At 37.1% G+C, this 23,829-nt stretch overlaps 1 protein-coding gene across 4 annotated transcripts in view; it reads right to left on the minus strand.

Annotated features, from left to right (window-relative positions):
* Positions 1-6,123: 6,123 nt before the first annotated feature.
* The window catches only part of LOC131435760 (lysosome membrane protein 2), a 55,244-nt gene continuing 37,538 nt past the window's right edge, over positions 6,124-23,829 (minus strand). For all 4 annotated transcript variants that reach the window (XM_058603947.1, XM_058603946.1, XM_058603945.1 and 1 more), the window contains one exon: positions 6,124-8,109. In XM_058603947.1, the coding sequence (XP_058459930.1) occupies positions 7,814-8,109 (296 nt within the window). In that variant the 3' untranslated portion in view covers positions 6,124-7,813. The remainder of the gene's footprint in view (positions 8,110-23,829) is intronic.

Consider the following 23,829-nt stretch of genomic DNA (forward strand, 5'->3'; position numbering starts at 1 on the left):
CTCCAATATTTACCCGCACGGACACATTTCCGTGCCATGACAAAAGGCACAGAATTGCCTGACCTCCCTCCAGATGACAAAATGGAATCATCTGATAGCCAAAAATCTCGTGTTAAAAATTATCCCGATAGGCTTGCACTTCCCGCCGGACCGTATGCGGTTTACATCCGGACCAAAGCAAACGGAAAAAATTGAACATCCTTAGATTATCTGAAGACCTCAAGTCGCGATATTCTACAATACAAAAGATTGAGAAAGTACGCCCAGACAAGGTTAGGGTCTTGTTATCCAGTGCAAAACAGGCAAGGCAATTGCGTTCAGTATCGACCGCTGAGAATGGGACTAAGTCCTATATCCCATCAGATAATGCAATAAATACCGGTGTATAAAGTGTGGAGGAAGTCATGCGGATAACTCCTGCAGTGCAGACAATGAAAAGTTTCTCTACTGTAAAGGACTATTCACACATATCCGGTCCGGTTCAGTGCCGGCATAACACCGTGCACGGATACTGATATTATTTCATTCGTTTTCTATGCGCGCATTCACACCTATCCGGCACAGTGCCGTTTCAGTGCAGCTCGCCGTCAGTATCGCGTCCGTCCGGCAAACTCAAATTCGTCGTCACCGATATTTTTCATTTTCACTGAAGTCGGTATGTCATTGCATTGGCTGTGCCGGAACGGAAACAGCACGGAAACGGAACGGAAGGGTACCGATAAAAAAGAACACTGACGGCGCACTGAAGGCACTTTCACTGAGCCGTCACGGAACTGAAATGTGTGAATAGTCCTTAAGGAGGGACCGCATGACCGCTCTGATTGACCCGTGTTCAAATTGCGTAAGGATAAAATCAAGCGTTCACTCAAGCAACATTCCAAACGCTCATTTGCGGAAATGTTGAAATGTGCTACGCCACCTACCGAAAATCCTTACGCTTACTTGTCAACTGACGAGAGCGAATATGATGACCCCCTCGAAGGTACATCTTCGGCTATCCCTCATAGCTCATCAATCAGAAAGAGAAGAAATAAATCTTCTCAAAAGCTCCCTAGTAAGGATTCGAAGATGTCCTCTGATGAGTCTCGAAAAATTAAAACAACTGGTAGTGATGGCAAAAAAACCGAAGAAAAATGCTCCAGGCCTTGGAAAATTAAATTCTGAGCAAGAATTTCCATTACTTCCTGGGACTTCAAAGCCCTCGAAAGTTCCTAAAGATCAGTCAGAAAATTTACCAGATACTGGGTTTGTTAAATTCTCTGATATTATGGACTGGATCATATCTACTTTCAATATTTCTGAACCTCTTAAAAGCCTGATAATGGCTTTTATTCCTACAGGAGTAAAATGGCTCCTTCTTTCAGAGATTGTATCCTTCGATGGCTAAGTCACCCAAAGAGGTCACGGATACAATCACTGTTATACAGTTGAATTGTAGAAGTATCATTCCAAAAATAGATCCTTCCAAATTTTTACTAAATAATCTGAAATGTGACGCATTTGCATTGTGCGAAACTTCTGAAATACCCTTTAACTTTCACGATTTTAACATTATTCGTCTGGATCGAGATAATCCCTATGGAGGAGTACTTTTAGGGATCAAAAAGTGCTATTCTTTCTATCGCATTAACCTCCCCTCGATACCAGGTGTTGAAGTTGTCGCATGTCATGTTACAATCAAAGACAAGGACCTTTGAATTGCTTCCATCTATATTCCCCCAAGAGCCTCGGTTGGGTATCAGCGGCTCAGTGATATCATTGAGCTCCTTCCTGCACCGATGTTGGTTTTAGGAGACTTTAACTCACACGGTACGGGATGGGGTTCTCGACAGATCAACTTTGATCCATGATATTTGCGACAACTTCAATATGACAATATTGAATACGGGAGAAATGACACGAATTCCCGCACCACCAGCAAGACCAAGTGCGCTGGACTTATCCCTTTGCTCGACATCGCTACGGTTGGACTGCACGTGGAAGGTGATCCCTGATCCCCACGGTAGTGATCATTCACCTATCGTGATTTCAATCGCCTACGGATTAAGACCATCGGAGACAATCAATGTTTCGTATGATCTCACATGAAATATTGATTGGAAATACTACGCAAATTCGATATCTGAGGAACTAGAAACAACACAAGAACTTCCTCCGAAAGAAGGGTACACGTTTTTGGTTGGCTTGATTCTCGACTCCGCGATTCATGCTCAGATGAAACGTGTACCCGGCGCGAAAACAAGCATCCGCCTCCGAACCCCTGGTGGGACAAAGAGTGCTCAGAATTAAACGCGAAGAGGGCTTCATCATTTATCGAGTTTAGGAAAAACGGAACACCTGATAATTATAGAAACTATGCGGCATTAGACGCTAAAATGAAAAGCTTGATTAAAGCGAAGAAAAGCGGTTATTGGCGCCGATTCGTAGACGGATTATCGAGAGAAACATGCTATGCTTTCCTGTATCCGGAAATTGTTCGAAAAAATGATTCTGTTTCGTCTAGACAATTGGGTCGAGACTAATGGCTTACTTTCAGATACACAATTCGGCTTCCGCAGGGGCAAAGGAACGAACGATTGTCTTGCGTTGCTATCAACAGAAATTCAAATGGCATTTGCTCGTAAAGAACAAATGGCGTCCGTTTTCCTAGACACCAAGGGGGCTTTTGACTCAGTTTCCATAAACATCCTATTTGAGAAGTTGCATCAGCATGGTCTTTCACCAATTCTGAATAACTTTTTGTATAATTTATTGTCCGAGAAACACATGTATTTCGCGCATGGTGAATTGTCGACAATACGATTCAATTTCATGGGTCTTCCTCAGGGCTCATGCTTAAGCCCTCTTTTATATCACTTTTACGTAAACAACATTTATGAGAGTATCAACACATCTTGCACGCTAAGACAACTTGCCGACGACAGCGTTGTGTCTATTATAGGACCCAAAGCTGCAGATCTCCAAGGACCATTACAAGATACCCTCGACAACTTGTCGACATGGGCTCTTCAAATGGGTATCGAGTTCTCTACGGAGAAAACTGAGCTGGCTGTATTTTCGTGGAAGCAAGAACCAGCACAATAACAGCTTCAACTAAGGGGTGAAACCATAGCTCAGGTCTTCACAATCAAATATCTCGGGGTCTGGTTCGACTGCAAAGGCACCTGGGGATGTCATATTAGGTATCTGAAACAAAAATGCCAACAAAGAATCAACGTTCTTCGTACAATAACCGGATCGTGGTGGGGTGCCCATCCAGGAGACCTGATCAGGTTATACCAAACAACGATATTGTCCGTGATGGAATACGGATGCTTTTGCTTCCGATCCGCGGCGAACACTCATTTCATCAAGCTGGAAAGAATCCAGTATTGTTGCTTGCGTATTTCCTTAGGTTGCATGCAGTCGACTCATACGATGAGTCTCGAAGTGCTCGCGGGCGTCTTACCATTGAAAAATCGATTCTGGGATCTCTAATATCGATTGCTAATCCGATGCGACATCTTGAATTCGATGGTGATTGAGAACTTCGAAAGGCTTATCGTGCTCAATTCTCAGACCCGTTTTATGTCCTTGTGCTTTGATTAAATGGCTCAGAATATTGATCCTTCTTCGTTTGTTCCCAACCGTGCACATTTCTTGGATACTTCTGATTCTACTGTGTTTTTCGACACATCCATGAAAGAAGAGATTCGTGGAATTTCAGATCACGTACGCCCTCAAGTGGTCCCTAATATTTTTTACAATAAATTTAGAACAGTCAACTGTGAAAAGATGTTTTACACTGACGGATCAAACATCAACGAGTGCACAGGCTACGGCATCTTCAATCAGAACATCACCGCCTCGTACAAACTCAGTGATCCGGCTTTAGTTTACGTCGCAGAACTAACTGCTATTCAGTACACCCTCAAGATCATTGAAACCTTTCCCAAAGACCATTACTTCATTGTCACGGACAGTCTAAGTACAATTAAAGCCCTCCGGGCGATTAAGCCAGGAAAGTATCCCCCCCCCCCCCCATATTTCCTGTGGAAAATATGGGAATACTTGAGAGCTTTATTTGGACGGTCTTATCGTTAGCTTGGGTCCCTTCGCGTTGTTCCATTCCGGGCAATGAAAAGGCAGACTCATTGGCTGAAATGGGCGCATTAGAAGGTGATATTTATGAATGACCAATCTGCTTCAATGAAGTATCTCTCGTCAGAAAACTCTCGAAAGTTTGCAAACTTCATGGAGCAATGGCGAACTGGGATGATGGCTACATTCCATTATCCCTAGGGTATCGAAGAAACCTTGGTTCAGGGATGAATGTGAGTCGCGATTTCATTCGTGTTATGTCGCGGCTCATGTCGAATCACTACAGTTTAAACGCACATCTCCGGCGTATTTGGCTCGCGAAGAGCGGTCTCTGCACCTGTGGCGACGGTTATCAGGACATCGAGCATTTCGTGTGGTCGTGCGTAGAGTATCGCGACGTCAGGTCGGAGCTACTGACATCCCTTAGGGTCCGAGGTAGACCGCCCAAGGTTCCGGTTCGGGATGTGTTGGCGAGTCGGGATAGTTTATATATGCTTCTCATATACCAGTACCTTAAACACATTTATATACAAGTGTAATCCGTAGTATCCTCTCTCTTTTGTCGAGGCTAAAAATAATCTTCACCTACAGGCACTAACATTCGCCCGATTCTCCCAATCCCTCGTCTGTCCACTTTCTCTGTCGAAAATAACAAGATCTTTTTGCTTTCACTAACTTTTTCGTTCCCTCTTCCTCCGTTTTTCCACCATCTCGATGTCAACTAATTAGATCTTTGTCGTTTTTTGTCATTTGTTCCCATACCCCATTTTTTCACTCCGTTTTCCACAAAATTACTTCTCCATGTTTCTTTCAATCTATTAGGCATCATCACCATCATCGTCCACGGAAAACTGCTCCAATCGATGACCAACATGCCGGCCACCCGCCGGGTATCCGTGGCCTGAGGGTGTTTCTCGCGGACCAATTGATACGTAGAATCTTCATCTGGAAGACACTCGTGTTATATTCAATCCACCGACCATTGTCTATCGCCAGCTGCAGGCTGAATCTGCCAGAATCGACCATTGCGACCGGAATACGTTACTACCCTAATGATAATACCCTAGTTTTAAGTTAGTCGTTAATCAAGATTAGAAACTACCCTTGACATCTTAGAGCTTAAGCAGTGTGCCTTTAAATATGTTATTATTGAATAAAAAATACCATGTGAACGAAAAGTCGACTTTTCTAAAACCAGTCTCGGAGATGCTTGTTTTCCTTATCCTCAAACCTAAAGCTGCCCTATTTCCCTGCTTTTCTGATTTCTGTACAGTAGAATGATGAAAATGGACTATATTTTCTACCGTTTCATGGAGTGCTTCGCTTAATCGATTTGGACAAACTCTGGCTAATGCAGTTAACTTTTTTCTACCTAGTTCTCCCAGACATAACACAAATGAAACTTGGACTCAGATTACGTACGAATGGCTGTCATTTCCCGTTCCGAAGAAGAAGTCACATCCGCCACGATCCATTCACACTAGACACGGTCTATTTATCCAGTGGGGATATTGTTGCTTCCAAACGAGTCTAAGTCTGTCCAAATCGTTCATAAAATTTTGCGAATGGAGAGAAATGCACTAATGTCCGTTCGTTCTTAAACAATGACCCACTAGTAGATTGATTGTAGTAAAAATCGGTATACGATAATTATTGATCAACCATACAAATCGGAAAAGAAGAAAAACTTGAATCATATATTGAATAGTTAAGAAAGGTCATTAAGTAAAACACCCAAAAAATACAAAAAAAGATATGCATATCTCTAATGCTAATCTTCAAAACCGATCATTTGATCGGATACGGTGTATTTAGCATTAAGAAACAGATTTTGTTAGCAAACTGAGGATTTTATTTATACCCGGTTTTAACCAAGTTGCGGCCGTTCGCCGGAGACTGAGGATGTGTCCTAACTTTCTAGAACTGTGTATAAAACTCAGTATACTAAGCGTTCATTGGTACTTTCGTTTCGAATATCTCGTAGTAATCGTTAAATAGAAAGGATAATCTCATATTTCTATGATTTATAATTAAGTAAAAAAATGCACAGGTTTGAAAGTTATTTATTTCAATCATAATTTCACTTATAGTGTAGAGCTGCTTTGCTTGATTCTTCATTCGATACACAAAACATATGAGTATTCACAAAGTACACGTTATTTCGTATATTTATATTAATGCGGCAATGAAATATTTACACGTGAATACATATGATTATAATTGTACCTACTAAGCATTTAATCGAGAAAATTTCTAATTCGCATAAAATAATACATTTCTGAAAGCTAACTTTGAAGGATTAGGCATGGTATCTTTTTCACTGCGATATTATGTCATATTTGGAGTAACACAATACAAGAAACAGGGTTCATATGTTGTGTTTATCTTTATATTAAAGAGAGCCGCAGTATGTACTAAGAAACTGCATAACGTACTAAAAATTTAACTATCAATTTTGATATAATGTCCTATCCCTTCCAATGTTTCAACTAATAAAACAAATGCACTATTTACTCATAAAAGATGCTACTCAGGGAAAAACAGTGAGCGTAACACCAATCAATCAATTGTTCTGTATACTATAAATCAGCTACGAAGCCGTAATGTTACTTTCCGATTAGGCATAAAGTATTTGCTTTGCGTTGTTACTAAAGTCTATCAACATCCGAAACAACCGTCGTAGCTATCTTGTGCAATTAAAAATGTTATGACATAAGTCTCCTTCCTTATTTCCTAAAATTTATGTTAACAAACTCAAAAATCAATTAAAGTTGAGATATAATATGAACCAAATAAATCGAAACATAATATTCAAATTCCATGTTTTTAGAACATCGAGTATTATCAACCAGCCGAGAGTTTTGATTACTTTTTTTCGCGACATGGATATCGTTTTCCAAAGTCGCTTCGTTATTAGAAGTAACATTCACAACGATATATTCCTCACTACCTATTGAAACAATGATTTTATATATTACTACGGCTTTAAAATAACTAGTTGTAATAGAAATGTTTTGTCAATCCACAATGTAAACGAAAATTGAGGAGATGGCGTCGTTCATTTGCATAAATCTTTACCGTATTCAAATAAATAGTAATACGGCATCTTTGCCACAATTATTCCGTCGTAGTTCCGTAATTTCACCAAGAATAAACAATACTAAATCTAAGTAGGATAAGAAATAATTCCACGAGTACTCAATAATGCGAAAAAAAAACAAAATCTATGAAATATTATTTTCTTCTATGTTTTGACTGATAATTGGAGATTGCCGATTAGAGGATTGCACTTGACAATTAAGTAAGGCACTGGAAACATATATAAGCTTAAAGACTACACGTGTGTGTGCGATACGCAGATCAGTTCTGATAAATTCAAACATTTTTCCTAACATTGATAATATTAATTTCATTTCATTCATCTACCATACGGAGCAGATGATTTACGATCGATAATAAAAACGATGGAATTATAGTAAAATTATATTTGATATTTTTAGTGATTGTACTAAAACATATAATCTATCATCAATTGTGTTATGATTTAATCTAACTAGCTGTCCTCAAAACAATACTTCTAGCAAATAGATATTAACAATTAACGTTTTTACGTACAAATTGGCGTTCATTATTGTTGATTTGACGACAGGTAGAGCTTATTATAATCAAAATGTTCCATGCAATTTTACTATTCTTGCATATCGTTTGGAAGTCTATGTGTAACATACTTAAATCAATGTATTTCGTTACTTTTACCTTCTGCTGTGGAATTCGACATAATAACTGCTTTATTTGATGTTTTATTGAGATAGTCTGAATTGTTCTTGGTGCGAAAATAACACGCAACTGCTAAAAGAGCAAAAGTAGTTACGCAAATTAGTAATGAACCATACTTAAATGATAGCTGAATGGCATTAGCACTAAAAGTACTATGATATATCATGTTGCGTAGTTCTTCAGATATCACACCAGGTACTACCTCGAGCCAGATGACTGGTAATATTTGGTCTTCATTGAATTTTTCCAGTCCTGAAACGATTTTATATTAGTACTAGCTGAATTACCCGGAGTTGCTCGGAAATGTTTCGTGAAAGCAAGGCCTCAAAAAAATTCTAGAATTTGTCCTGACTATGAAAGACTCAGATCGTAGTGAAACTCATCTTAGACGGCAACCCAACCCAACTCAATACTCCGTACATGTTCAGATTGCGCACGGCCAATACCCCATCTCAGATCTCACAATAATCAAAATTTTCGTGGGATTCTTATAAAATCGGGTCAGATTTATGTTTGATTCCTTTTACTAGCAACATTTAAAACACCTTTCTCTCTATAACTCTATAAAATTGGTAACCTCTGAGTTCCAAAAAGTATATGTGCTTGTAAAGTATTTGAATTAACGTTTTTCGTCTTATCCGATCTACAATACCTTAGGCTTTCTTGGTTATAAACACGTGCTACTAATGAAAGGCTGTTTATCATCATAACTACATTCGTACTATACACACTTAAAACTTAATTTTGATCTCGACGAAAAAAAATGCTGAAAACGAACGACAAAGCGAGTTTTACTGAAATTTCAGATAAGATATGTTAGCTTTTTCCAAAATTCTCGGTTTATTATTTCCGATTTCTCGGCAATTCAAAACATTATACTGATATTCGGTTTTGTAGATTACCGTGTTTACCAGCAATTGGTCGTTTTTCCGAAATCAGCAAATTAGTCATATCAAATTACCGAAATCTCGGTAAACAACTTTTAGACAACAGAAATTCGGTAATTCATCAAAATAGCCATTTTTCTTCAGTGCAAAACTAATGTCGTTTTCGTTTTTAAATTGCACTACACCGGTGTAGCGAAAGCTGCACTAAAACCGTTCGTTTTTACCAATTGCACTTCATCAGTGCTACACTTTTTCTGCACCGATACCACTGGTGTAGCACTCATCAGAAATTTGGTGTACATTTGTACAATGGAATCGTTTATTGTAGTCAAGGATTACTATTTATGTTTTCATCAATTTTGTTCGTTTATTCTTGCCATGGTGTAGCCGATGACACGACCTGCCACTCGACTATCAAAACTGTATCGCAAATTTAACTACCCCTCAGTAACTGGTAATGTCAAAACGAAATCGCTTGAAAAAATGTTGGAACTGGCAACACAAGTTGGTAAATTATTGATTTTGAAAAACAGTTACCAGTAGCCTTGGTAACTACATATGGAATGTAAACAAAAACAAGAGTCTCACTTAAAACGAAACCACTGAGTGTAGTTTACCCGCTGGCATGTATTAAGTTTATTCTTTCAGAAAGTTTTGAGTCATTTTTGCTCAATTTTGATTCAATTTGCATCTTTAATTTTTATTAAAAAGTAAAAGTTATTAAAGCATAAAAATATATATATATTGTAAATAATTCAAGAATATCACCAAATTAACACTAGCGTCTTCGTGAAGTCGAAAGTGATTTTAACTTCAATTTATTCTTAATTTCGTTTGGTATTCAGTGGACATGTCTTACGATAGTTTTTCATTTGCTTCTGATGTATCTGTATTAAATATAAATTAAATATTAAATCGATTTGCGGATATGATTGCATCTCTTCAATAAACGACTGCATAATATTCACGTACCATGGAAGACTTAGCGAATTAAGCCAGATTTCCACTAAAATCTGGAATTTCAATTTTTCCGTTTTCGATCGCCTGTCGTTCTTGTTGGTTTATTAAATAGAGTGCATCCTTACGATTTCAACTATAATTGCTCATGAAAATACGGATGACCCATTCCCATATCAGAACTATATCAATAAATTCCGTAAACTACAAAAAGATATGAAAATATACAATATTACTTTATTTATGCTCTTATTATCTCCCATTTTTGTTGTACTGGGGCCATTTTTTTCTTCCAGGAAAAAAGATACAAAAATTCAAATCGGTGGAATTATTCCACAACTATTTCAAACTGTTTGTTTATTTATTCTGGTGCTCCTTGGTAACTATTTCATAGCAACTTAAACAGTGTTGCTCGAATAGTTAGTTTTTGACATTTTCAAGGGGTCGCTATATTTATGGTAACTGGTGGTAAATCGCTCACGAACACTTTTTAATCCGATTTTTCTTCGGAGTTTCTGGTCGTGTCGTCGGTGTAGCACTGCACCGGTTTAAAAACGAAAACGACATAAGTGATGTAAATAAGTGCATGTGGAATTAGTTTCAAAAACCTATTTTAATCCACCTAGTGGTGTTATGATGCCTTTCTCATATTACTCATTACATCATAAATATAATCGTGAAATTCGCAAAAACAACTGTTTATTGAATAGAAATAGGAAAATTTGTTCGGACCTAATCTCACAAATTCTACAAATCCTACCTGCAGTTCCGGAACCGAAAGTGGTATCCACAACAAATTAAGGAATTCCGTATGAAACTGTAAGACTTTTCTTTTAAACCTATAAGTTTGTGAAAATCGATTTGGCCATCTCCAAGAAAAGTAAGATCCTTTTTGAAGTTTTTGATCACTATTTCCAATTCTTCCGAAACCGGATTCAGATAAACGGAATAGCCGAAGTTGGTTCGTTTACTACCAACAAATATGACCTACAAACAGTGATGGCCCAGCACACGAGCCAGCTCTCATACAGTCCGTGTGCTGTACCTTTTCAAAAACACGCACACGAAGTCTGAAGCACACGCTCGTGTGCCGTGTTGCTACTAGATCAAGAGCCGTATGCTTCGAAGAACCAGCTCGCGATGCTGGCTCATGAGCTGGAATGGGGAGCTAGCTCGTGAGCTGACTCATGTGCTAGCTCACGTGCTGAGTTGAGTGTCCGTTTTTTTTTCAATTCAATAATATAATATAATTTTTAAGGACACAGTGTCCGCTATTGTATTGTCTCTTGTCAGTAGGTGGACTGCGTTTCTGTTACTTCTGCATATGTAAGTCAAGCTAAACAGCATAAAACATGTAATAGGATTATTATTATTATTATTATTATTATTATTATTATTATTATTATTATAATTATTATTATTATTATTATTATTATTATTATTATTATTATTAATATTATTATTATTATTATTATTATTATTATTATTATTATTATTATTATTATTATTGACATCACTACACAACGTGTACGAAATAGAACAAAGCACGCCTTGTTCTTCTTCTTTCGGTGTTGTACATATTGTCACTCTATATGGTGATTCGAAAACTTTGACACTCATCGCCCTGCAACTGCGGAACCGGAAGTCGGATCCGGATGAAATTTCACAGTAGGTTTAAAGATAGTATGAACTTTAATTCAAATCAAGATTTGTGAAAATCGGTTCAAGCATCGCAGAGAAATCGAAGTGAATTTAGTTTTAGGAGCTTTCCTTCTCGGTGCTCTCGGAACAGGAAATAAGGGGATAGTAGTGCCGAATTAAGTTTTCATGCCCACAAACTAACAAGCTCTGCAAACTAGAAGAATTTATCGGACAGTTTTATGGGATTTGTACCTGTTTTTAAGCATCGTTCGTGGAAAAATACTAATAAAAATGGTAATTTTCCACTTATCACGCTTTAGTTCCAAAACCGGAATTCGGATCCTGATAAAATGTTCCATAATTTTTTAGTATATTATAATGCCTTTCATTTGAATCTTAGTTTGCAAAAATCGGTTGATTTTTTCCAGAGATAATTGAGTGTAAACTTTTTCTCAAATTTTCACATATTACCATATAACTCCGGAACCGGAAGTCACATTCAAATGAAATTCAATAGCAAGCTATGGGACCATAAAACCTTTTATTTGAAACTTAATTTGTGAAAATCGGTTCAGCCATCTCTGAAAAAAGTGAGTGCATAACTCACTCAATTATTATTATTATTATTATTATTATTATTATTATTATTATTATGATTATTATTATTATTATTATTATTATTATTATTATTACTATTATTATTATTATTATTATTATTATTATTATTATTATTATTATTATTATTTTTATTATTATTATTATTATTATTATTATTGACATCACTACACAACGTGTACGAAATAGAACAAAGCACGCCTTGTTCTTCTTCTTTCGGTGTTGTACATATTGTCACTCTGTATGGTGATTCGAAAACTTTGACACTCATCGCCCTGCAACTGCGGAACCGGAAGTCGGATCCGGATGAAATTTCACAGTAGGTTTAAAGACAGTATGAACTTTAATTCAAATCAAGATTTGTGAAAATCGGTTCTAGCATCGCAGAGAAATTGAAGTGAATTTAGTTTTAGGAGTTTTCCTTCTCGGTGCTCTCGGAACAGGAAAAGAGGGGATCAGTAGTGCCGAATTAAGTTTTCATGCCCACAAACTAACAAGCTCTGCAAACTAGAAGAATTTATCGGACAGTTTTATGGGATTTGTACCTGTTTTTAAGCATCGTTCGTGGAAAAATACTAATAAAATTGGTAATTTTCCACTTATCGCGCTTTAGTTCCAAAACCGGAATTCGGATCCTGATAAAATGTTCCATAAATTTTTAGTATATTATAATACCTTTCATTTGAATTTTAGTTTGCAAAAATCGGTTGAGTTTTTCCAGAGATAATTGAGTTTAAACTTTTTCTCAAATTTTCACATATTACCATATAACTCCGGAACCGGAAGTCACATTCAAATGAAATTCAATAGCAAGCTATGGGACCATAAAACCTTTTATTTGAAACTTAATTGGTGAAAATCGGTTCAGCCATCTCTGAAAGAAGTGAGTGCATATTTTTTTCACTATCTCCGGAACCGGAAGTCGGATCGGAATGAAATTGAATAGCAGGCTATGGGACTATGAGACCTTTCATTTGAATCCTTGTTTGTGAAAATTGAGAAAAGTGAGTGCATATTTTTGTTACACACACACACACACACACACACACACACACACACACACACACACACACACATACACAGACATTTGCTCAGTTCGTCGAGCTGAGTCGAATGGTATATGACATTCGGCCCTCCGGGCCTCGGTTAAAAAGTCGATTTTCACAGTGATTGCATAGCCTTTCTATATGAGAAAGGCAATAAAGAATTAGTTTCAAACAAAAATTGAATCCGAATATAGCAATATGTTTCGTGATATTAGGAACAAATTTGTTCAATATTCGACGATTATTCGTGACAAGAAATCGCCCAGAGCATTCTTACGGGATAAATATCCTCGCTAATCTACAGGATGAATTTGATCGGACTCCGGTATGATATATTTCTTTAAATATACAATGTTTTATTGAGCCATTAATTTCGTTGTAGCTGGAATCTGATTTTCTGCGGAAAATCGAATTGTGTTCTCTACTGTAAATAAAATGGATCCAAAGTGCATCCAATCTACGGTGTATATGTTTGACAATATTTACTTCATGGGACATTTTTTTATCCTTATTTTACATTTCCTAGCCTTTTAGTTCAACGGCCAACATAATGTTGAAATAAATAAATCAATGATAACGAGTTTTAACTGGAATGTTCATTTTATATTTAAAATCTTATTTTAATTAATTGCAACGAAGATCTCGGTAGTTTATAGTTTTCTCGAAACCGAAAATCTCGGTGAAAGCAAAATGCCGAGAATTTCAGTTGCTTTAATGTTTGCCGAGATGACTGCCAAGCACTCGGCTGTCCAAATCTCGGCAAAGTTTTGCAGAGATTCGAGAAAAAATCTAAGTGTGTAGAGCAACGATTTAGTTCATACAAATGTTGTTGTAAACTTATTTCCATCACCTTGTGTAGAATAACTACCCCTTTTTAGAGGCACTTGCTACAAACTCCACTCTTTTGTTCACTTTTGCAATGAATATCTGATCTCACCAAGAAAAATAAAAATGACTCTAATTACCACCTCTGAATTGCAAGTAGTACCTGTACCAAGTTTGGTGATAATTTACTGAGTTGTTATGGAATTATTCCGATATACACAAACAATTAGACTGAGAGCTTCTTTAGTAGAGGCATTTAGAATCTATTCACGCGTATAAATATCCTTACGATCATCTCTTAGTTGTCATAAATACCGTGCCTGTCGAAAAATAACGATTTCACAACATTAAACCACCTTTTTTAGAGACACTCATATCAACTACCCCAAAAGCCCTCTGAACCATATTTGAGTTTAACAAAAAGTATGTATGATCTTCAAAAAGTATCGATTCTCGTCGAACTAGATAAATTCTGTCATGACCCCTCCTGGTAATGACACTTGCTACGCTCCCACCCCTTAAAAATACTACTATGACCATCTCTAAAAGCAAGAATTACCTGTGCCAATTTTGCTGGCAATTCGTTCAGCAGTTCAGGAGTTATGCCGTTACAAACATACAAACTTACATCCTTTTTGCCTAGCTCTATATGCTGGAAAAAATACTCTCGAACGGAGCCTCGGAGACCCATAGTATTTTATTCCAATCGACTCAGCTCGACGAGATCGGAAAATGTCTGTGTGTGTGGCTCTTTTGGAAGATATTCTTAACGCTCAATTTTCTCAGAGATGGTTGAACCGATTTTAACAAACTTAGGCTCGTTTAAAAGCTACTATCAGGCCATTGATCAAGTTCAATGGTTGTGATCGGAGATGTGATGGTATAAGTAACGTAACCGACAAAACGCGTTGTTTTTTTACTGCGCAAGATGGAGATGGCTTTCTCGGAGATGGCTGAACCGATTTCAACAAGCCTATGCCCGTTATACAGCTATTCTTACCTCATGGTATAATGGTATAAGTGATGTAACTGACAAAACACGTTGATTTTTATTGCTTATATATATATATATATATATATATATATATATATATATATATATATATATATATATATATATATATATATATATATATATATATATATATATATATATATATATATATATATATATATATATATATATATATATATATATATATATATATATATGAGGGTGCCAATATTTTGGGATCACCTCTAGTTTCGCGAAGCGCTAGTGCTCAAAAGTATCGGACATGGGTAAGCTGCCCAGCGGTTGCTGTATCCCGTCCAGCTAAATCCAAGGTGCCAACCCCACCGACGAGATCGTCCTAGTGCTAGTTGGGACGATAAACAGAGCAAGCACGATGATCCTCCGACAAGACAGGGGGCTGGCGTAGGCCTAATAAGCCACCCGTAAAATATTTATTGTAATTAATACAGAAGAGAATACGACCCGGAACGATCTGCATGGACCCACGCGACAAAATAAGGACTACGATTGGAAACATGGAACTGCAAGTCGCTAAAGTCGGAAAAGCGGACATCGAGCGAGCTGGGAACTGGCTTTATAGTACTGGGCAAGATGCGTCAGCGAGTGATTGGGTGGAAGCCGATCAACGCTAGTATGTGTAAGTTGAGAATTAAAAGCCGTTTTTTTTTCAATTACAGCATCATTAACGTGCACTGCCAGCACGAAGGGAGACCCGATGACGAGAAAGAAGCGTTCTACGTGCCGCTGGAACAAGCCTATGTCACCGGTTACATGAATGCCCAGGTAGGAAGGGAGGCAATGTACCGACCGGTAATCGCAATGCCGCATCGAATAACAACGGCTAACGATGTGTGAAATTTTCGGCCTCCCGAGAAATGGTAGTCAGGAGCACCTTCTTTCTCCGCAAGGATATCCACAAAGCTACCTGGAGATCACCTGATCAACAGACCGAAAACCAAATCGACCACGTTTTGATCGACGGAAAAATTTTCTTGGATATCAACAATTTTCGCACCTACCGCTGTGCGAATATTGATTCGGACCACCACTTTTTTTAAATAACTATTTATTGGAATATGAGTTAAAATTAAACTATTAAATATATATATATACATATATATATATAGATATATATATATATATATATATATATATATATATATATATATATATATATATATATATATATATATATATATATATATATATATATATATATATATATATATATATATATATATATATATATATATTTTGGTTATTACCATGAGGACATCATTTGATTCCGCAATTCTGAATTCCTACTTGTATTGTGTAATGGGGAAGAGGAACTTATATACTAACTTACTAACTAATACAGAGAGCGAATCGATTCAATTGAAGATCTTTACATTACATCTAATGGCTCTATATTTGTGAGTCTGTGTAACTCATTTGTACTAAACCAGGGAGGACGCTTCAAAATAATTTTCAGAATTTTATTCTGAATCCTTTGAAGCGTTTTCTTCCTGGTGGAACAACAACTTGACCAGATTGGTACTGCATAAAGCATGGCTGGTCTGAAAATTTGTTTATAAATTAACAATTTGTTTTTTAGACAGAGCTTAGAATTTCTGTTTATAAGAGGATATAAAAATTTCATAAATTTATTACACTTTGCCTGAATTCCTTCGATGTGATCCTTGAAAGTGAGTTTTTTTGTCATACGTTAAACCTAAGTATATAGCTTGATCAGACCATGTCAATTCCAAGCCATTCAATTTGATAATGTGATTATTGTTTGGTTTAAGAAAAAAAGCTCTTGTCTTATGAGGAAAGATAATTAATTACGTTTTTGCTGCATTTGGTATAATTTTCCATTTTGACAGATAATCACTGAAAACATTTAAACTTCTTTGTAGGCGACTGCAGATCACTCTTAGATTTCTACCTGTGGCTAACAGACTTGTGTCGTCACAGAATAGCGATTTCTGACAACCAACGGGTAGATTTGGAAGATCAAAAGTGAAAATATTATACAAGATTGGAGCTACGCTCGAACCCTTCGGAACACCGGCTCGTACGGGTAGCAATTCAGATTTACAATTCTGATAACTAACCTGAAGAGTACGATCAGTTAAATAATTTTGAATCATTTTGATCAAATAAATAGGAAACTGGAAATCAGACATTTTTCTATTAAACCTTTGTGCCAAACACTGTCGAATGCTTTTTCTATGTCTAAAGGAGCAACTCCAGTGGATAACCCAGAAGATTTATTTGCTTTTATCATGTTCGTTATTCTGAAAAAAAAATTGAATTCTCATTTATATGAGACATCATTCTCAACAAGATATTTTTTCAAAACGTTTACTGATAGAAGAAAGTAAAGTAATTGGTCGATAACTTGATGTTTCTGCTGTTTTTTCAGGTTTGAGGATAGGAATTACTTTAGCGTTTTTCCATCTTTTTGGGTAGTAAGCTAATGAAAAACACTTGTTGAAAATTTTAACCAATAGTCTCAAGGCAACATCGGGAAGATTTTAATAAGAATATTAAAGATTCCATCATTACCAGGAGCCTTCATGTTTTTAAGTTTCCTAATAATTGACCTAATTTCATCAAAATTCGTCTCAATAATGTCATCTTGTAATAAAGCTTGCTTCATTTAGAATTGGAACAAACTTTTCCTCATATTGTGGCGCTCCTGGTGGACGGATTTGGAAGCTCTTGGCGCCCACGTGTCGGGAATTTTGTCAGCTTCACGTATGATTTTTGACATTCCGAAAATCGACTGTACTTTGTAAACAATCAACATGGAAGCCGAAAGAAGGAAAAAAAATTGTGCACAGTTATTTGGAAAATCCATTGTGGTCTGCATCTAGGCTAGCTAGATAGCTGAAATTGCCCAGAAATACCGTATGGCGCGTTATCAAACGGTATAAGAAAACATTGACGACGATTCGGAAGCCTCAAGCCGATCGTCGGAGTCGAACTGACGACCGGAAATTGCGTGGTAAGATTTTGAAGACGATTAAGAGGAATCCTAATCTGTCGAACCGTGATTTGGTCAGAAAATTCGGTGCTGCCCATAGTACCGTGAGGAGAACTCGACTCCGGGAAGGAATCAAGTCGTATCGAGCTAGCAAACAGCCAAATCGGACCATGAAACAGAATAGTGTGGTAAAAATTCGTGTTCGGAAACTATATGACCAGGTGCTGACCAAGTCCAACGGGTGTCTTCTGATGGACGATGAAACCTGTGTCAAGGCTGACTTCGGTCAAATCCCAGGTCAAAAATTTTACTTGGCAACGGCTCGGAGGGATGTTCCAGCCAAATTTAAACTTGTTTTTGCCGACAAATTTGCAAGAAAATTTATGATTTGGCCGGGCATTTGCACCTGCGGCAAAAAAAACGAAAGTTTTCGTTACAAATAAGACAACTGACATCGGAACTATACCAAAAAGAGTGTCTGGAAAAACGAATTTTGCCGTTCATTCGATCCCACGACCATCCTGTAATGTTTTGGCCAGATTTGGCAAGCTGTCATTACAGCAAAGCCGTTTAAGAATGGTATGCAGAGAAAGGGGTCAAGTTTGTTCCGAAAAACCTTAACCCACTCAACTGCCCCCAGTTTCGCCCTATTGAGAAATACTGGGCAATCATGAAGAGGAGACTCAAGGCAAAGGGAAACGTTGTCAAAGACATCAATCAGATGACGACCTGGTGGAATAAGATAGCTAAAACGATGGACGAAGAAGGTGTGCGCCGCCTACTGAGCCGTGTTACAGGAAAAATTCGAGAATTCCTTCAAAACCGTGACGAATAATTTTCTCCGTATTTTTTCTTAAAAGTATGAAGAAAACGCTACATTTGTATAAAAAAAGATCTTGAATACAATAATAAATAACTGAAATACAGGCAATTGTCTTTGTTCCAATTCTATTTAAAGCAAGCTTTAACACTTATTGAGTTGAAATATGATCATATTTTAGTGAGACTTCAATTTCAATAGGACTCACAACGTTCAAATTAAAATTGTGGACACTCTCGAACTGCTGAGCAAGTTTTTGAGCTTTTTCGCCATTTATAAGAAGTATTTGATTTCCTTCCTTGAGAGCAGATGACAATCTTCAACTGCTCATTCGGTTGAAGAATGGGATGAAGAACTGTGATGTAACCAGCTGAGAAATGATTATGAAGTATTTTACCATAACTGTTATTTTGCCTACAATTCCACTGGACATGCTTAGCATTTAAGTCCCCTATTACAAAAAATTTCGGTCAATATCTTGTGAGTTTTTGCAAATCGCCTTTAAAGAAATATAATTGTTCGCCGGTGCATTGGAATGGCAAATATGCTCCAGCGATGAAATAAATTCAATGAATGGTTTCAACTTCGATTCCCAAGCTTTTAATAACTTTAGTATTGAAAGAAGGTAAAATTCGATGTTTAATTTGCCGTTGGACAAAAATGGCAACTCCACCACCCATTCCAGTAAACCTGTCGAATCGATGAACCACATAATGTGGAATACTTTTCAATTTGACATTTGGTTTAAGAAAAGTTTCTGTCACAATGACAATATGAATTTTGTGAACTTTGAGAAAATTATAAAATTCAACTTCACTCAATTTTAAAGATGGAGCATTCCAATTTAAAATATTCAAATAATTATTTAAAATCACTGTTAAATTTTAAATTCATTATAATATTATTTGCAAATTGTCATCCCACTTGAAATGCTTCAAAAAGTGATGAAGTCGAATTCATTCGGAAGATCATTTGAAAAAGTTGATCTTGTAGGTAGATCATTTTATTTTCGTTTTGATTATTTACATTAGAAGAATTAAGTGGTAGATTTCTACCTGTTATACTGGCATAACTGAAATTAGAAGAAGATGATGACGAGGTCGATCTACCTGTCAATAAATTGTTTTCGCTAGAAAACGAATTGGAAGGCGTACCAGCTTTTTGTTTTAAATTCGAAGAAATAATGCGTGGCATTTGTAACAGTTTTTTTGATTTTCAGGTATGTTCTGTAAATTTAAGGTCGTTGATTTGACTTGTTGTCTAAGCGAACGAGTGTTTAAAACTTTTTCCCTGACATTTCAAATAATTGGATTTATGATTTCCATCACAATTTAAACACGAAAATTTATCAGTGGATTAATTCATTGGACAAACGTCTTTCGAATGCGATTTAGCACAATTCAAGCACCGTATATCCATATGACAAGTTTTGTTTCCATGGTCGAAGCCTTGGCAACGACGACATTGCGTTACGTTTGCAATACGATTATGCCGTTTATAATATTCCCAATAAATTTTAATGTGGGAAATGAAACGTACTTTTCTAAAGTATTCAAATTGTTTACGTCACTTCGATTGAAGTGTATTAGGTAAAGTTCATGGGATATTCCAGAGTGTGGTTTAGAAGTACCATTCGCTCTTTTTTTATAAGTATTACTTGGAAAGGGACAAGACCAAGCAATTCTTTTAGTTTATTTTTAATTTCATCAGTTCTTTGATCATTTGATAAGCCTTTCAAGACAGCATTGAAGGGTCTGTCTGATTTAATATCATACGAATAGAATTTATGAAGTTTCTCAACCAAGACTCGACATTCTCCTCTTCGCCCGATTTGAAATGAGACTTCTACTTCCGGGAGAAAAGTAGAAAGCTCAGTACGGAATGCTTTGAAGTCGGAAATCATCACCGTCACTGGTGGAATAGATTGTTGTTTCTTCCCAGAACGACAAGCGTCCATTTTGGGAATTTTTGAAGAATTTTCTTCTATGTCGCTAAAATCGGATTCAGGAAGAATCTCGTAAATATTGTTAGACGGAATAGAATCAACGGAAGGGAAATCCGCACGTTGTCTTTTATTTTTACATTCAGATTCTATAAGATCGTGAGTGGTATTGGAAAAATGTTGAATAACGGATTGTGATTTATTCCATATTGAGTTATTTTTAGCCTTAGGCTTGTTACTATCCGGTTGGACGCAGGCATTTTTGAAATAAATGAAATTTGAAATTAAATTAACTAGGCTAGGCTAGGAATGGATAAAAGGAATCATGTGTCCCATCTACAAAAGGGTGACAAGCTGGATCGCTGTAATTATCGCGCGATCACTCTGCTGAACGCCACATACAAGGTACTCTCCCCAATCTTATGTCGTTGACTTTCACCGATTGCAAACTAATTCGTTGGACAATATCAGGCAGGATTTATGGGCGAATGTGCTACCATGGACCAAGTGTTCGAATTTAAATCAGCCTACGACACAATCGATCGGGATCAGCTATGGAAAATCATGCACGACCTCGGATTATCGGATAAACTGATACGATTGATCAAGGCTACGATGGATCGGATTGGACTAGACATCATTGTGTCAAAGACAAAGTACATGAAAGGCAGGGGCTCGAAAGAAGATAATGTCAGCCACCCATTACGAGTTCTGTACGATGGTGATGAAATCGAAATGGTCGACGAGTTCGTGTAATTGGCCTCACTGGTGACTGCCGATAATGACACCAGCAGAGAAATTCAGAGAAGAATATTTTCAGGAAATCGTGCTTACTTTGGACTCGATCGAGCAAAATTCGCCGTCGTACTAAGTTAAGTATCTACAAAACGCTGATTATACCGGTTATCCTCCACGGGCACGAATCCTGGACAATGCTTGTGGAGGATCAAAGTGCACTGGGTGTTTTTGAACAGAAGGTGTTGAGAACCATCTTTGGCGGTCTGCGAATAGAATACGGTACGTGGAGAATGCGAATGAACCATGAACTGCTGGTACGACCAACCCTCGTCCAATCGGCCAAGGTCGTTCGGTTAAGGTGGACCGGATATGGTATAATGTCGGAGAACAACCCTGTGCAAATGATCCTCGATAATGATCCATCCGGTATAAAGAGCAGCGGGCAATATGGATCAATCAAATTGAGTTCGAACTGCGGACTCTTCGCAGCTACCGATGCTGGCGGCGAACAGCCATGAATCGAGTTGAATGGAAACGCCAGGAGAGACCCGCGTAGTCTACGACTGAAAGAGTAAGGGCAAGTATGTATATTCCACGCAAAATCAGCCAAAAAAATTTTTTTTATCTAAATATTGTCGTGAATACGACTACGATATACTTTACTCTGAGGCGCGCCTTTTAAAAATTTACGCCGTCGCGAATATCTCTTCTTAATGTACTTAACCCAACAACATATTTTTTTCTACAACCTATCGGAAATAAGATCAGGAATTTGTGATTAAATTTTCAACAGCGTGAGAAAACCATAAATAATAGAAAAACAAAGTTTCCTAAAACTTTTGGAAATAATGAGGAAAATTCATCACGCTTGCTTGCCTTTTTCGCACCCGGACGACGGTATTGAGGTAGTCAATCACATATCAGTTCCGATTATCTACTGAACGAGCGCAAAAGGTAAACTTTGATTGAAAATCGTTCATTTCTTTTAGTGCTTCAGACGGAACTGAATGTCTAGGTGAGGTTCTGCCACCAACATCAGTAAAAACAAACCAAGTATAAGGGGTGAAACGCTCAGGTCGTACTTTATTGAACTTCGATCGTCGGGAGCAGCAGACGCAAACTTTTAGCGTGGTACAAAACCTCAAACGCTCAGGTCGTTCTCTCATTTGAACTTCGGTCGTCAGGTAGAGCAGTCGGCAACGAAGGCAGACCTTTTAAAGCCTCAAACGCTTAGGTCGTGCTTTAATTTAGACTTCGATTGTCGGGAGCAGCAGTCGCCAGTAATGAGAACAGGCTTTTTGCGTGGTACAAAACCTCAAACGCTCAAGTCGTGCTCTTATTTGGACTTCAATCTTAGGGAGGAGAATTTAGTTTCAGAATTATGTTTCAGGAACTTAGTTCCAGGAAACAGATATAGAATTCAGAACCTGCATGTTTGAACTGGATTCCGGAACTAGTTCAAAAACTTAATTGCAATTGAATTCTGAGCCTGCTCTAAGTTCTGAATTTAGTTCTTGAACTCAGGTTCAGTCCCTAATTACTGAATTCTTCGAATTAGTTCTTTTTAGAACCATTAACATATTTCCAAAGAACTATGCGAAATTTTACTTTACTGTACTATAAGCGGTCCTTTTTTCAACCAGTTGGAGTTCGTAGTTGTTGAAGGAACTTTCTATTAATTTGCTATATAAAATGCATATCACCGACTGATTTCAGGTGCATTGTTTTAAATTCTAGTAGTGAAAAAAAGGAAAGCTGGCACAATTAATACAAGTGATCAACTAACTGATATTCGAAAGTAAGAAGAAAGCGTTCCAGTTATATTAGTATTCACATCATCCAATTATGTCTGTGACATTATTAACCCGTGTTTTTTTTCGGTAAAGAAAATATTCGGCACGTATTTTTTTATTTCAATATGGTACGTAGAATTTTCGAGATATGATTTTTTTTAGTTTCGCGTTTACAAAAAAGGCGGGTGAGTAATGTCAGAGACATAACTGGGGTGGAATCATGTAAGGTGATTATCACCAGGTGACTATCACTTTTTAAAATTTGGAATCATGTAAGGTGATAATCACCCACTTCTGTCAACACTGCGAGAGGGCTCACTTAGCGCTTATTTTTTGGAATCACGTAAGGTGATTGTCACCACTTAATCATCACCTTTATGTCAAAACACCGGTGATAGCTTTTTTGTTGTCACTTATCAGAATAATTCATTTTGTATTTTTGCGTTCTTACAGATATAGAAAATGAGTGCTGCTAAAATGTGATATAAATTCGTTATTACTAAACATAGATAGGATGTTTATGTTTAATAACAGTGAGATTTGATGTTTTGTGTTGCTAAAGGAAAACAGTCGGAATCTAACCGCTCCAGATGAAGTGCAGACATGTAAATTTGATTGCATTGTCGTGCATTGCATCCATATATTCTTTTAAAATTGTTCTATAAATGAAATTCCTGCGATGTGTACGAAATTGTGATCAATAACAACTTTAATTGAAT

This window comes from Malaya genurostris, chromosome 3, assembly GCF_030247185.1.
Source record: "Malaya genurostris strain Urasoe2022 chromosome 3, Malgen_1.1, whole genome shotgun sequence".
NCBI classification, from domain to species: Eukaryota; Metazoa; Arthropoda; class Insecta; order Diptera; family Culicidae; genus Malaya; species Malaya genurostris.